This window comes from Perca fluviatilis, chromosome 12, assembly GCF_010015445.1.
Source record: "Perca fluviatilis chromosome 12, GENO_Pfluv_1.0, whole genome shotgun sequence".
NCBI lineage: Eukaryota > Metazoa > Chordata > Actinopteri > Perciformes > Percidae > Perca > Perca fluviatilis.
Genome location: NC_053123.1, coordinates 18,762,854 through 18,777,119, shown reverse-complemented (window position 1 = coordinate 18,777,119; position 14,266 = coordinate 18,762,854). Strand labels below are relative to the sequence as shown.

The 14,266-nt window shown below is 36.7% G+C and overlaps 1 protein-coding gene across 2 annotated transcripts in view; it reads left to right on the top strand.

The window, feature by feature from the left end:
* Window positions 1-14,266, top strand: part of gpc6b (glypican 6b) — an 84,607-nt gene that overhangs the window by 12,175 nt on the left and 58,166 nt on the right. For both annotated transcript variants that reach the window (XM_039818677.1, XM_039818678.1), the window contains exon 2: window positions 6,745-6,903. In XM_039818677.1, coding sequence (XP_039674611.1) covers window positions 6,745-6,903 — 159 coding nt within the window. The remainder of the gene's footprint in view (window positions 1-6,744; window positions 6,904-14,266) is intronic.

Below are 14,266 nucleotides of genomic sequence, written 5' to 3'. Positions count from 1 at the left end.
ACAAAGTTGACGCTGATCTTAACGCTGGGCTTAGGTGCAAGGCTGCGACAGCTGAATGTGACAATGATGTGTTAATGTGTGTAGTTTTGAAATGGTAATTTCCTACACAACCTATTATTGTGGAAGGGGAATGGGGGAGCAGGGAAAACCTTGGACTTTCAGTATTAACACTGAGTCAGACAGCTATTTCTCAGTGACATAGAACTTGCATTGGAGTGACTGAAGCAATTACAGAAATAGCGGGTTTTTGAAAGGCACAATGTGGAGATGTTTTTTAAATGTTCTTAACGGTTCCTTTGGAAACGGATGCATGAAACACTGACTTCTACAAATTTATAAATAATGAACATGAAACATACAAGCAAAAGTGAGTATATCTAAAAAAAAAAAAAAAGAGACAGGAAAAAAACTATTTAAACATTAAATTAATGATGTAGGATTATTACAGATTCCCGTTAAGAAGCTTTACAAGTACTTAATTTCGAAGAATGGGGAAATGGTTACAGCTATGGAAATCCCAGTCATATTGTATTTGCAGTCCATAAAAAAGATCAATACTGAAATCCTACTATTAAATGACAGGTATGCATTGTAAAATATGAGCACATCTCAGCAGGAAATATATAATATTTTTTGTAGAGCTTCATCAGCAGTGATAATAAGCTTGTTGATTTGACTGACACTCCATTTGATTACAGACATGAGAGTGACATGAAGTAATTGCAATGTATGATGACAGCTTGTAGGTGTTATTAAATCACAGAGCGCATGCATCACCCTCTCATTAAAACACAGCTTTGAATTTTTCACAGTTTTGTTGCATGGTTAACACTTGTGACATAGCATTGATATGTGTATTTCTGTTTTGTTATTAATATGATAATGTGAGCAGGATCCGCTGCTCTGTATGCATGTTAAACATCTTGTGCCATGGCTCGATGCAAAGTGAAGTGTCCTGCTGTTTGCCCTGGACAAATAAAGGACAGGGAATGGGTTTGTACAGTGAGGTTAGGCTGTGACAAGTCTCTTTGTTTCACCCTCACAGCCCTCTTTATTCTGAATGACTTGTCAGCTTTGATATGAGGCTAGTGGGAAATAATTCCTCGGTCACAAACAGCTTTAGGGGGTAATCAGACTGGGTGCCATACCAGCAAAAAACTAACAAAACCCCATCTGCATAAGACTTGGCAGATCCAATGAGTACGCTATCCCAAAGCTGTGCTAAGACATTTACCAAAAGGACACTTTAGTTTTTACAACTGTTTTCACAAACTCTTTGCAACTCTCATGGGTTACACACACATTGTTCTATTCTTCTGTTTAAAACATTGGATCTGGGGTGATAGGAAAGCTGATACAATCTTACAGCTATAGTAAACTTCATAATAGAAAACACATTTTAAAATCTACACTGGTATCCAAAGTCAGTACAAAAGTACAATTTCATAATGTGTCTCTGTATGTCTATGTGAGTGATAGACAGGAGAGAGGAGCATTACTTCGACAATAGTTTGGATCAATGGAAGTACATTTCCAGGATAATTGCCTGAAATCCGGTGCGTGAACCTTCTGCCCTCTGTGTGTTGCCTTTCTCAAACTCCCGCTTCGGGAAAGAACAACAAACTTTGAGCTACCAAGGTACACGCTGAAACGGCAAGTTTTGAAGATAATTTGGACTTCGCAAACAGCAAACAGCAGGCCTGCTTGGTTCTTTCGGGGAATGATTGTAAAGATTTACAAAGAATATGTTTACAGCATTTACTATCTAACTGGGACGTTTTGGGACCGATTTGTGGGGATTTCTATGGACAAAGTACACAAAGCGATACACTGAGAGCAAATTACATTTAACCATGTAGCCAGCAAATTTAAATAGCTCACATTACTGTATTGTGTGAACAGTTAACATCATTTAATATTGTATGTGACGTTTTCTTTTGCGGGGTGCAAATGTTCCACCAAAATGTTCCTTCCTTTTTTGCTGAGCCACAATCGCGGAAATTAGCGCCACCCAAGACGATTCTGATTGGTTTAAAGAGATGCAAACAACCCAGAGCATTTTTTTCTCCTATCCTAGAAAGTATTTGTGGTGTGCTTCGTAGCACTGTGGAGAGTTCTGGCAATGCAAAGCTACTTTGACACTTTAGCAACGCTGTAGCGTGCCAATTTACAGTTTATTTAAAGAAAGTTGCTGAGTCCTATAGAAATGCTAACAATGGAACTGTATACAGCCAATAATGTCTGGCGGTGGACTTGATTGCATCGCCAGCTCTCATCTCCAGCTACCCATGGCACAGCAGGAATTTTGTATACCTTTTCCCAAAGCCATGAACCAGAAACATATGTGTACATTGTCTCTAATATAGTAGACCAGAGCTAGTGTGACTGTAATTTACTACTGAGACATATACTGAATGCCTTTTCTGAAAAAAATGCAGTGTGATTGCTGAAAGATCAACTGCTGGAGAAGTTGGGCAATGAACTGCATTGCTGGAAAAGCTGTGAGTGAAGAATAGGAGTGTTATTTGTACGTTGAGATAAAAAAAGGATAGAAGGATTAAAGAAATTAGTAGAACATAAAATTGAGCAAGCAACAAAAATACCATACCAAAGATGAAATGTTTTGTGCAACTTATAACTAACTGAAAAATCTTTTGACTCAGTGTTTTAACAAATGATCTATATGTAATAGTTATTGGTTTATTTCAAGCCCCATGAATTGAGCTCTGGGGTTGAATCACAATTATCTACATTGTAACTATGGGACTCACTAATGTGTAATAGTTTTTGGAATACAATTTAGGTCTATGGCAAAAAGAAGATGCTGTATCAGGCTTTTGCTGTAGGCCATACTTGTAAGTAGGATTAAATAAGTCATTGCTGGTTTCAGTCTTTTCATGTTAGATAGATGGACTTTATTGATCCCAAACTGGGACATTCATTTTATTGTTGACACAATAAAGAATAATAAAATAAGTTAATTTGCAAGACACTACAACAAACTTTAAGATGCAGCAGTTTGTCTTTGCTGTAAAAGAACTGTCTGGCCCACACCATCCTGTCAGTTGCTAAGGTGTGGTCTGTGCTCCACTGGATAGATTATCTGGGAAGCCACAGTGCTGTTTTAACCTTGGCAGGGAAGGTTGTGGTACTTTGCTGAGTGGTGAAGTCCCTTGAAAGCTCCTTCCCATATGTTGATGTATGACAGTCTTATTTTTAAGTGATATTGTTGCTCTGTTGAGACTGCTGGAGCACATAGGTTTGTATGTCAAGATGGATTTTTTTTTCTCCTCTTGACATATCTGATAAAAAGGCTGCACTCAAACTGTGTTGCCCAAGGGTCTTGCCAGTAGACTCTGTGTAATATTAATGACGTTTCTAAATCATAACTATATTTTGAAATTGAATTTCCAGTTTATGCAGGCCTGATCAGTATAGAGGAAGTGTGTAAAGAGAGAGGGGCTATGATGCTGGAATTGTGAGCTTCATGGAGGGCCTTATTTGACTAAACATCTGCAATGGGAGGTCCACCTGAATGCTCCAGTGACATATTTGCACTGGAGTCACCCTTTACTCCAAGATCAAAGCCTTTTTTGTGGATATGCATACCCTAGATCATACTGTGTATAAATGTCTCATTATTTTGATGGTATCTACTCTAATTTTCAGACACTTTCACACACCATGTTCTTGTTTGTGATAACCATAACAATGCACTTTTTTGGGAGAATTAAATATATAACATTCCCTATCCACATGCTTGGCAACACCCACTGCCTGTTGTGAAATGAAATAGAAGATGAATGGTACATTTCTATAAACAAACTCCCATTATGAAAATGATGAAACACTTTTTCCACACATTTGAATTCCATGCATTTAAAAAAAGGCTTTTATGTAAAACAAACACCCATGGTGAAGATGATGAAACAATTTAAAAGTCAAAATTCATACCATATAAAGTATATAAGACTTCTTCTTCTTTACCACCCTCTGTCTAGTTTTATGCCTTGTGTACCAACACACACAACGATTTACCCTCACAACTTGCCATTTAATGTGTGTTAAAAAGTAAGCCTAAGATTTATGTTTACTTTATGGAGAGTAAAGAGAAATTAACTGCACTGTTTTTATTTTCCACAAGCCTGTGTGGCTTTACCCAGCAACTTAAGCATTTGTTCTGCGTCTCTCACTGCCCCCCAGTGTGCAACACATTCACCCGCCCCCACCTGCACACAAACATTGCTGTACTTACTGAAAATAATTTAAATGAAATTATCAGCATAATGACACAATTTTCTATTATGCTTGTCACACACTGTAGTCACCATTCTGCATGTGTTTCTTGGTCTGCTTTGATATGCAAGACCCTGGCACTTAAGCCATTGGTTGGGAACCAATCTCTTATGACATATTACATACATTCTGGGTGTTGCAGTCTAAATCTTTAAGATGTTACCTCATGTTTCCATATGTAGATGCCAATGTGCAAAACGATCTCCTGCTCATATCATATTGTTGCTCACTCAATACAATACGGTGCTCGCTAAGTGAAATCCATTTCTTGTTCTGCTGCTGCGCAATCTATCTGTTGCTGCATACAGTGAGAATTTTACAGTTGCCGTCTGCTTACAGCTGCTTCCCTGATTGGAAGCTCATACTGATTGCAGACAATGTACATTAGATCTGCATTTTATGAGGGGAAACTGAAATCTTATTTGATTTGGCTTGTGTGGGGAGGATAAATCTGATTATAATGTGTGCAGGGGGAGAAAATGGTGAAATATCATCCATGTAAGTCATATGACTATTTAGGACATGCGATTAACATATTTTATGCCTATATGCATTATCGTTTCGCCTTGAATTTAAATTGTTGTGGGTGTGTTGATCTGATCACAGTAAACCCAACCACATCATATCAGGCTCATTAGATTTCTGAGGGCAGCATTTCTTTCAGAAATCACATTCAGCCTCATCCTTAAATGTGATGTAATTAGATTTTAGTAATTTATTGTCAACTAAGCGCATTTTGACTTTTAAAATAAGATCGACACCAAATAGGCTACTGCTCTTTGTCTTCACTTGGTAAAGAAAGAGGCCCCACTATCCCATCTTTTATTTAAAAGTAGGAACAGGATGAGCTTTCACGTCACAATTTAAATTGGGTCAAATGTAGTTACATAATTCCCAAAGGTTAAGTTGTAGATCTAGTGGCCCTCAAATTTGTTTTGTGCTCTCTTAAATCTTTTGTCCTCAATACACTTCCATAGTTTTTAGACTGTGAAAGGGAGAAATTACAGACTGAGTCTTCTTAAAATGGCTACTTGGGAAAATTGAAATGCTGTAGATCATTAACTTTTGATACACTTCAGTTTTTTACCAACGTCATCAATGATTTAATGATAGAGAATATTTGAAAAAAATGTATTATCTGTTCACCTCACTGATTTAACTTTGATAAGCCCTTGCCAGTGATACCTCTTATTGTCAGACCAAAAAGAAACACTACCTGTGATCCTCTTCTACAGTGCACAGAATCATGTTAAAGAACTTACAAGGCACACGCCAGTTTTTTTACTCTGTCCATTTCTGAAATCAGCAACTCATTTTCTGTACAGAGGAAATGCATAGTCTATCACATCTCATGTGGAGGAAAATATCATGTTGGTGACACCTTAAATCTTAGTTTGTGAGCTATAGTTCTGAGAAACCAAGGGTTATGTGAAAGAGCAGGAACTATAATGCACAATCTGCTCTCACCCCCTTATTTGTTTTGTATAGTTTTATGTTTAAAAGTTCAAATGTTTGAAAGGGCATCTGACAAACTGAAGTTCCAAATTATCTACACAGTAACATTTGACATCACAAAATTACATTTTTGTTTGCTACTGTAATTCATTACTGGCTCTTTTGTGGTGCCATGTCTCAAGGGAAAGGCCACAGAAGTTTTTGATTTTGTTAGGATATTTACGAAGTCTGAATATGTCTATGGTAACAAAGCCAATACCAAAAACGAAAAAGTGTGAATAGTTTAAACCAGTGTCGCTGTCTCTTATCCATGGAATGTAGCTAAAGCCAGGGGGAGTTGGTGATTGGTCGTAGGTACGCACATTCACAGCTCATTCACACTTCTTTGTGGCTACTGATTGATCGACTGAATGTGCTGCAGCTAGCTAAAGTTGATTTAATCTGCTAGAGACAGTTGTGATTTTAGGTGAAAAAGTCAACCGTTGCCAGCTAGAAATTAGATGCCTGTATTTGTCTACCTCTGTCTAAAATCAAGCACCCATTGTTTAAAAAATGAAAAATGACTATGAAATTTAAGTTGTAGCCTAAATCTGCCACGGGCATCATTGTAAACTACACATGTGCCCTGTAGTAACTAAGTGGAGATGAGGCTTAGCAAACTCTCAATTTGAACACATTTCAGCTAATTAAGACCTCCATGGGATTTTGCAAACCACAATGGAAGAACATAAAAGTTAAATACTGTTATCAGCTCAAATGATTGTGTCCAAAATAAGACATTTTGCTGTAAATGTTTTATTGAATCATTGAGTGAATTTTAAGCACCAGACTTGATGGAGTGAGAGAAAGAAAGGATTTCTTGAAGTTGAATGTTCTAATTTTATTTAGCCTACTCCAGTCATGTTGCATGTATTAAGTCTGTGTATAGATAGTGTCACTTTTAGTATGGATACAAAAACACTGTTCTGTTTTTTTGTTGTTACTATTTTGCAGGTGAACACCTTCGTGTATGTCCTCAAGGAAACACATGTTGCACCCAGGAAATGGAGGACAAATTTGGCCAACAGAGCAAACAGGACTTTGATAATCTGGTTGATGAAATAAGTCATGAATTGAGAAGCACCTTTGTTTCCAGACACAAAAGATTTGATGGTAAGTCTTTTTTTTTTTTTTGCTTAATGTTTTATGATGATACATTTTTCTATTTTGTCTCTTTTTGTCAACAGTTTGTTGGTAAGTCACCATAGAATAAAATGCTGCAATAAGGGAAAATCCAAGGATTTAGACTGTGTGTGTTAATTTGAAAAGGTTGACTGTTGTAGTTATGTAGCTGTCTTCCCTTAAGAGGAGAAAAGATGTGAAATCTCATTAATATGCTTTGGAGTGGAGAACCCTCTTGTTGGATTAGACAAACATGGCTTCTTGCACAGCAGATTGACAGCTTTAACAGCAGTACAGAGCCACACTCTGCATTATTAAGGCTGTTTGGTGGTCCTGTGCTCTGTGTGATCTTGTCGTAGCCCAATAGGGACTGTCTTGACCACCACACATCCACTGAGCTTGGGAGGGGATGTAGTACTCATTACTGAACTGAGACTCACTGTACCTCTCCACCTCTCCCTGTTGGTATCTTCTCTATGCAGTCTGCTCCTTCCAGTTACACTTTAATTAGAAATAATAATCCCTCCAACTCCCAACATTATACTGTGTAGGAAGCAGCAGCTTATCACTGTGGACAATAGTAAAGGGTGGTGGAGATGAAAATTGTTAAGCATAACTACCTGTCAGCATTGTCAAGCGATTTAAGAATGCAGCGTAAAACCTTTTAAGATTACAGTACCGTATCTGAATTATCTTTCTCTCCAAGTGAATGGCAGGACTCTTCCTAAGAATAGAATATATACTTTATTGTTATTGCACAAGCTTATGTACAATTAAATTTGCTGTGCCGTACCTGAATATGAAAGTAATAAATACACAAATACTCTAACATACACTAAGGCACAGTCATCACAGTCAATAAATATATGAACAAGCATGAACGAGGTGCTTCTCAGCATAAGGAAAGTGCCCTAGTGTTTCCTTTTTTAAATCAAGGAATATTGTATTATAATACTGAATGTACATTAAGAGTGATGAGACTTATAAGATGCTATCTAATATTGTTATTAGTACTTAAACCTTTGCATAGGCTATACTGTATACTTAACAAGCCTCCTATATTCAAAACCACACATCAGTTTTTGCTTCCAGTAGTTGATAAATGTTTAGTTAAAACCTTTTCCATTCGTAATCATGAAGAAATGGCAACGCTGCAACCATGTAACCATCAAACTTTGGCAGCCTTGACTGAAATAACGGGTAATTCTTCAGTGCCAGTATCAGCAACTTTATTTATTATAGCACTCTCCAAAGTAGTGGATACAAAGTGCCTTACAGGAGAAAGAAAAGAGAAATGTAGATACCACACATAACATCTAGAAAAGCCAAAGAAAACAAGAGAGATTAAAGTTTAAAAAGGCTTTTGATGTATACTGAGACTTTTGCGGGAGGCTATACTTCAGTCAAGGAGCAGCAACAGAAATAGCAGAATCATCGAAATAAAAGGATATTGTATACCCAACATGTTGCCATCTACGAGCACTGTAACATGACGGTTGATAGATGTTTACATTTGATTATGAAATCAAGCTCATTTATTCTATTGTAAATGGATCATATTTAGTATGATTATTACATAATATTGTCTTCATGTGACATGGTTTGCATAAAACAAGCTTCCTGCTTTCATGTAAGAGCAAGACATAAATTGAAGTTTGAGTCTTATTATCAAATTTAGCACATTTTCAGCTCTGTATTTTAAATCTATTTGCTTGCTTGTCATCTGTGGTATATAAATTGCAAAACGACTGTGAAAATGGAGAAAAGTAGGGGCCATGAATCTTAAATTACCTTTGAATTCAAAATTGGTATTGAACAGTAATAGTACTACTGGTGCAGAGCAGAGACTACAACACAATAAACATGTTTGATCTGATGTTTAACTAAAATAAAAGGTCACACTTTCTTTTTATTATTTTTATCTTGAATAGTTGTGGTCCGGCAGTATTAGCAAATATCAGCATCTTTGATTTCATGTCCTTGTCTGTTATTTGAATTAAGGCTTATCTTCCACTACAGTATATCGCCTATAATTCCAACATATACATTTTTATGAGACTTAAGGTTTTCTAGGTCCAGAATATACCACTGTTACATAATGCACACTTTGTGTCAGCACCTCTTTGTGCCGCATTACACCTTTTCACCATTCACAGTTTGTGGGATGATCTTTTACCATGCTGATATACATAAATTACATAAGATACCTTATTTCAACATGAATACAACCTCTTCTGAGATCTCATGATTGAACAGCAACACTCCCAAAGGTTCAGTTAATGTAAAGTAATTCTAATGTTGAGGGCTGCAACTAACGATTATTTTCATTGTCGATTAATTTTGTTGATTATTTTCTCGATTAATCGTTTAATTGTTTGGTCTGTAAAATGTCAGAAAATTGTAAAAAATGTTGATTAGTGTTTTCCAAAGCCCAAGATGACCTCCTCAAATGTCTTGTCCACAACTCAAATATATTCAGTTAATACCATAGAGGAGTGAAAGAAACTAGAAAATATTCACATTTAAGAAGCTAACTCAAACCGATGAATCGATTATCAAAATAGTTGGTGATTATTTTAATAGTTAACAACTAATTGATTAATAATAATCAATACATTTTTGCAACTCTACTAATCTTTGACCAAAAGCAAGAGGTTAAAGCATAGATATTCCATGTCTAAATATATCCAATGTCAATAACTGAATTGAGTGATTAATAGGACCATTCAATCACTAGGCAATGTCTTTCTGTGCTCATTCTTTTCAAACTATCCAACATACTGTATTATATGAAACAAATATTCAGTTACAGCATGCAACTCTCAGATGATTGCACATTGCCCAGAAACTCAATGTCACAATGCCTGGGTGATGGCTGTCTGTTTTTCTTTCCAGGAAGGAATATACACTTCTTTAGCTCACATGTGATTCCTGGAAGCGTGCATAAATAAATAAGTGTTATTTTGATCATCCGCTGTCAGGATAGTGAATGTCATAAGGAGCACTCCAGTGAGGGGAGGAAATGGGGTTTGTCTAGCAGCACTTAGATGCATGACTCCAGGCACCCCTGTTCCTCTTGGGGTTTGCTGCCATTCTCCATAATTCCATCAGCGTCAAAGCAGATGCCATATGCAGGGTTCAGCTCTGTAGCCCTCTGCTGTCTGGAGACTTTTGTCTGCTGATGGTCTCGACTGACCACCCGCTTGGAAATCTGACATATTGATTGCTGGATTTGAATTCCACCCTTATCTTTACACGGCATTAATTGAGTGTTGAAGGTTGTGTGGTTTTAATCTAGGAGATATCAGTTGAGATTTAACCAGCCAATAAATTTGAAAAGAAAATACATGTTTCAAGTGTTTCAAGCACAATTTGTATATTATAAGAGTCTGCATTTCTCTGACTCCATGTTTTTTCTCTTCATAAAGCAGTGATACCAACATAATTGTGTTGGCCTTGATACTGAATCCGAACACATACTGTAGTTAAGAATCCAAACAACACAGAGTTGTTAGATCATTTAGATGCTCTTTACTATCTATTTAGCACCTGGCTCTGGAGTCCCACCTACGCAGAGTCAGTGTAGGCTATGTGTATATTCTCTTCTCTTTATGCAGAGTTTGTGATGAGTGTTACTGTAGCTGACAGTAGCTGGCCAGCCTACGCATACCTGACACCACAGCCTACGTGTCACGGTGAGAGGGCACAGTCTCGACTATGCCAAGACCATCCGAGCACAGATACAGAAATATCCACAACAACCCATGTTGCACTGTACAGCTGTGTGAATCTAAGAGAGAAACGGCATCATCTGAAAAATCTGTGCCAAACATGCAGCCACTTCCTTACAAATTACTACAATGTATTAATACATTTAGTTTGCTAATTTATCTTTCAAAAATCATCTCTGAGTAATCTCATTGTTTTCCTATCCCTATTCCTAAGTCCTCAGGAAACAACCATTCAGATACATCAGATAAAGCACAGAGCATTCTTTTCCACTTGCTCATTAAACACTAAGTCAGGGGTCTTAATTGCTAATCAATTGTTGGCCCTCCTCTGACCATGAACACCATGGTGCTGGGTAGTCAAATAGAATATGAATGTGGTCCAACCTCCACAATTGATCTTCGTTGGAGTTAATGACTTATTCTGATATCGCTTGTCAAAATGTCCCTGGCAGTCTATTAAGACAATATTTAGCAGCTGGCACAAAATGGCATCAGTTGTATTGTTGCATCACTGTATCAAAATTGTAATACTTACTTACAGATATGTTGAAAATCACAGAAGACAATGGCTTATTTTGACTTAATGTTATTTTTTATTTTTTTTGTGTTGGGTAATTTAGTAAATAATAATAATAATTTAGGTGATATGGCCAAAATCTTAGGGTATATGTCATTTTATATCACGGTAACAGTATACATCACAATACAGTGATTGTTCTGTAAATTCAAATAGAAGTGGTTAATATAACCACACTGTATTTCATCACATGTCATTACTTTCTTCTTTTATTTCCATACAAACAAAGACAACTGCCTCACACGAGATAACACTTGAGTTAAAAACAAAAGACTCAAAACAGAAAAACTAAAGTTCTTTCTTTGTGTTTTAGAGTATACCAATAAAACCGACTTGATTTGCAGAATTCGCTCATCTATCATGTTTATGACAAAAACACTGTCAAAATAAACTACAGTGTGCAAATGTTTGGTAATTATCAACTCCAGCTTCAGTATAAACGAGAACCATATTTTTTATTATTATTAAGGTTGGGATGCCTCCTCCTGCACTGTATTTACAACTTCACATTCGTTCTTCATTCCCAAAATCACATTACCCAGCAGAGCAGCGGGATTCGTGACGAGATCATGCCAGAATCATTAGATCAAGCGAGAATAGCTACCATGGTGGAAATGGTATTGCCAAATCTCTACTTGTGGACCCATTTCTACAGTTGCACGGTATATACCGTCATGTTACCCAACCCCAAGGTTATTTATGATTATGATTGTGAATTTAATTGAATTTGTGTACCCTTTTGCAGTTTTGAATGTTGTTTTGTACAATTGATGATAGATTTGTAACAATTGTGAGGTAAAACTTAAAAATCATGCAAACACTCTGTTTAAAAAAAAAAAAAAAAAAAAATGGGTAAAGTTAACCCAGTAATTACGCTGGTGCCGTGCAGCGCTGAAAAGGGCATGCTTGCTCAGCAACACTCGCCTTTATATATGCAGTCCTATTGGACTATCCAGTTAGAGAATGGAAAAGTAATAGGGAATCAAGTAGAAATGTCACAATATCCCTGTGCACTACAGGATGTGGAAATGCTTGTGACTGTAATCTTCTGTGGGATTTCTGATTGACAAACTGAAACATTTATGGAAAGGATTTCACTGTAATTCTAGGACCGTATGCCAATCAAAGTTAATTCATGAACCAGCACTCTATCAAACATATTACAGTTTTCTTCCTCATGTTAAATAGTTGGATAAGCTAACTTTCAAATATGAGGAAATAGAATTGTATCAGATACACCAAATTAGACCTTTTTATTGTCTTGACTCACCAGCATACTATTCACTTTTTTATTTAGCAGCTGTGGTTTTACATTGAATTTCTTTGCTTTTAACTACCTCTGTGTGACTTACAATAGGCAGTCTACAAGGATTAACAAATGAAAATGGAGACACAAACGGCCAGCCATGTCATGTACTGTACAGTAGATAGCACTCAGATTAGCCATCTGTAGACCGGCGCCTCCTGTCAGGCCAATCAATAATCCACTTATGATTGACGTGGAATTAGAAGTGCTCCTTTTGCCACCAAAATTGTTAGTTTCATGTACAGGCATGAGAGCTCCAGTAGGTTGCAAACCAAGCTGTGTGTGTTATGTTATGCAGTTTAAATAATCACAAAGCGAGAGATGGGCTCCCTCTTTGATTGGCTGTAGTCCTGTAGGAGAAGACACTGAGTGGCTCTGCTGGAGATAACAGGCTGTTTATTCTGCTGCATGAGGGCCAAACAAGTCATTTTTGCAGTTGACTGGGTAGCTTCACTGATAAATTATAGATAGTTTATTATAGATAGATCTGAAAATCTTCTTGTATTGAATTCATCAACTTTCTGTGAATGCATTTGTCTCTTTTGGTACCTTCTATTGGAGTATGGCCATTAAATACAATGAGGCAATATGCTGTAAACTTGTCACAACACATAAATGTCATTGCAAAGGAGCTACCAACGACAGTGCTTACAATAGTAGAGCATTTTAGTTTTGGAAATTTCTTATTAGATATGCACAAGAATTAAAGCAAATTCAACCAGTATCTTGCATTGTTAAACAGTTCCATAATATTTCTGCCACAAATGTTCAGTTTGGAAGAATGCTAAATAATGCATGAAATAATCCAATTCAGAACCAAATTTACAAGCCCAGGTCAAACATCCTGGACCTCAACAAACCAACCAATCTCTCAAGTGGCACCAACCAATGCCACCTTGTTTCCCCGAGAGTTGTCTTCTCAGGCAGAGCTTACTCGTGTGGATTTAGAAGCCCTAACAAGTTCTACCAAATTATAGTTTGTCTCCCTAATTCCTTGACATTTTTTAACATCTCCATTTACCACAAAATAAATAAAAACGGCCTGTTTGTGAATGAAGCCACTGCAACTGCATTTATTTCTGCCTGAAATTATCACAACAGTCTCTGTTGGGACTGATTGGTAACCGAGGCCCCAGCTTTGATGAATGAAGGTGAACAAATTATCTACAATGTTCCCGAGATTTTACAGTATTTACACGGCCTCGTTGTATTGACTCTTAATTTACACTCCACTCTGAGGCCCTCTTTATACCACAGCTTGTGTCCAAATACTGTGTATATGGAATTTGTCTGAGACAGGTTAACACACATTTTCAGATATCCATCCCAATTCCCATCTCAAAAAAATAATTGCTCAAGATGTAAACAAAATTTAACTGTGCTGCTATATGGTCCATTTCCTGAAGTTTTAAACATTGACTATTAATCCACAGACTATTATATGGAAACCCATTTTAGGTGTTAATTGCATCCTGATATATGCTTTTGATTACTTTGTTTGTGCAAGCAGAAATCTATATACACACACACAATATATATATATATATATATATATATATATATATATATATATATATATATATATATACAGTGCCTTCTGCGAAAGTATTCGCGCCCCCTTGAACTTTTCGACCTTTTGCTACATTTCAGGCCTCAAACATAAAGATATAAAACTGTAATTTTTTGTGAAGAATCAACAACAAGTGGGACACAATCATGAAGTGGAACGAAATTTATTGG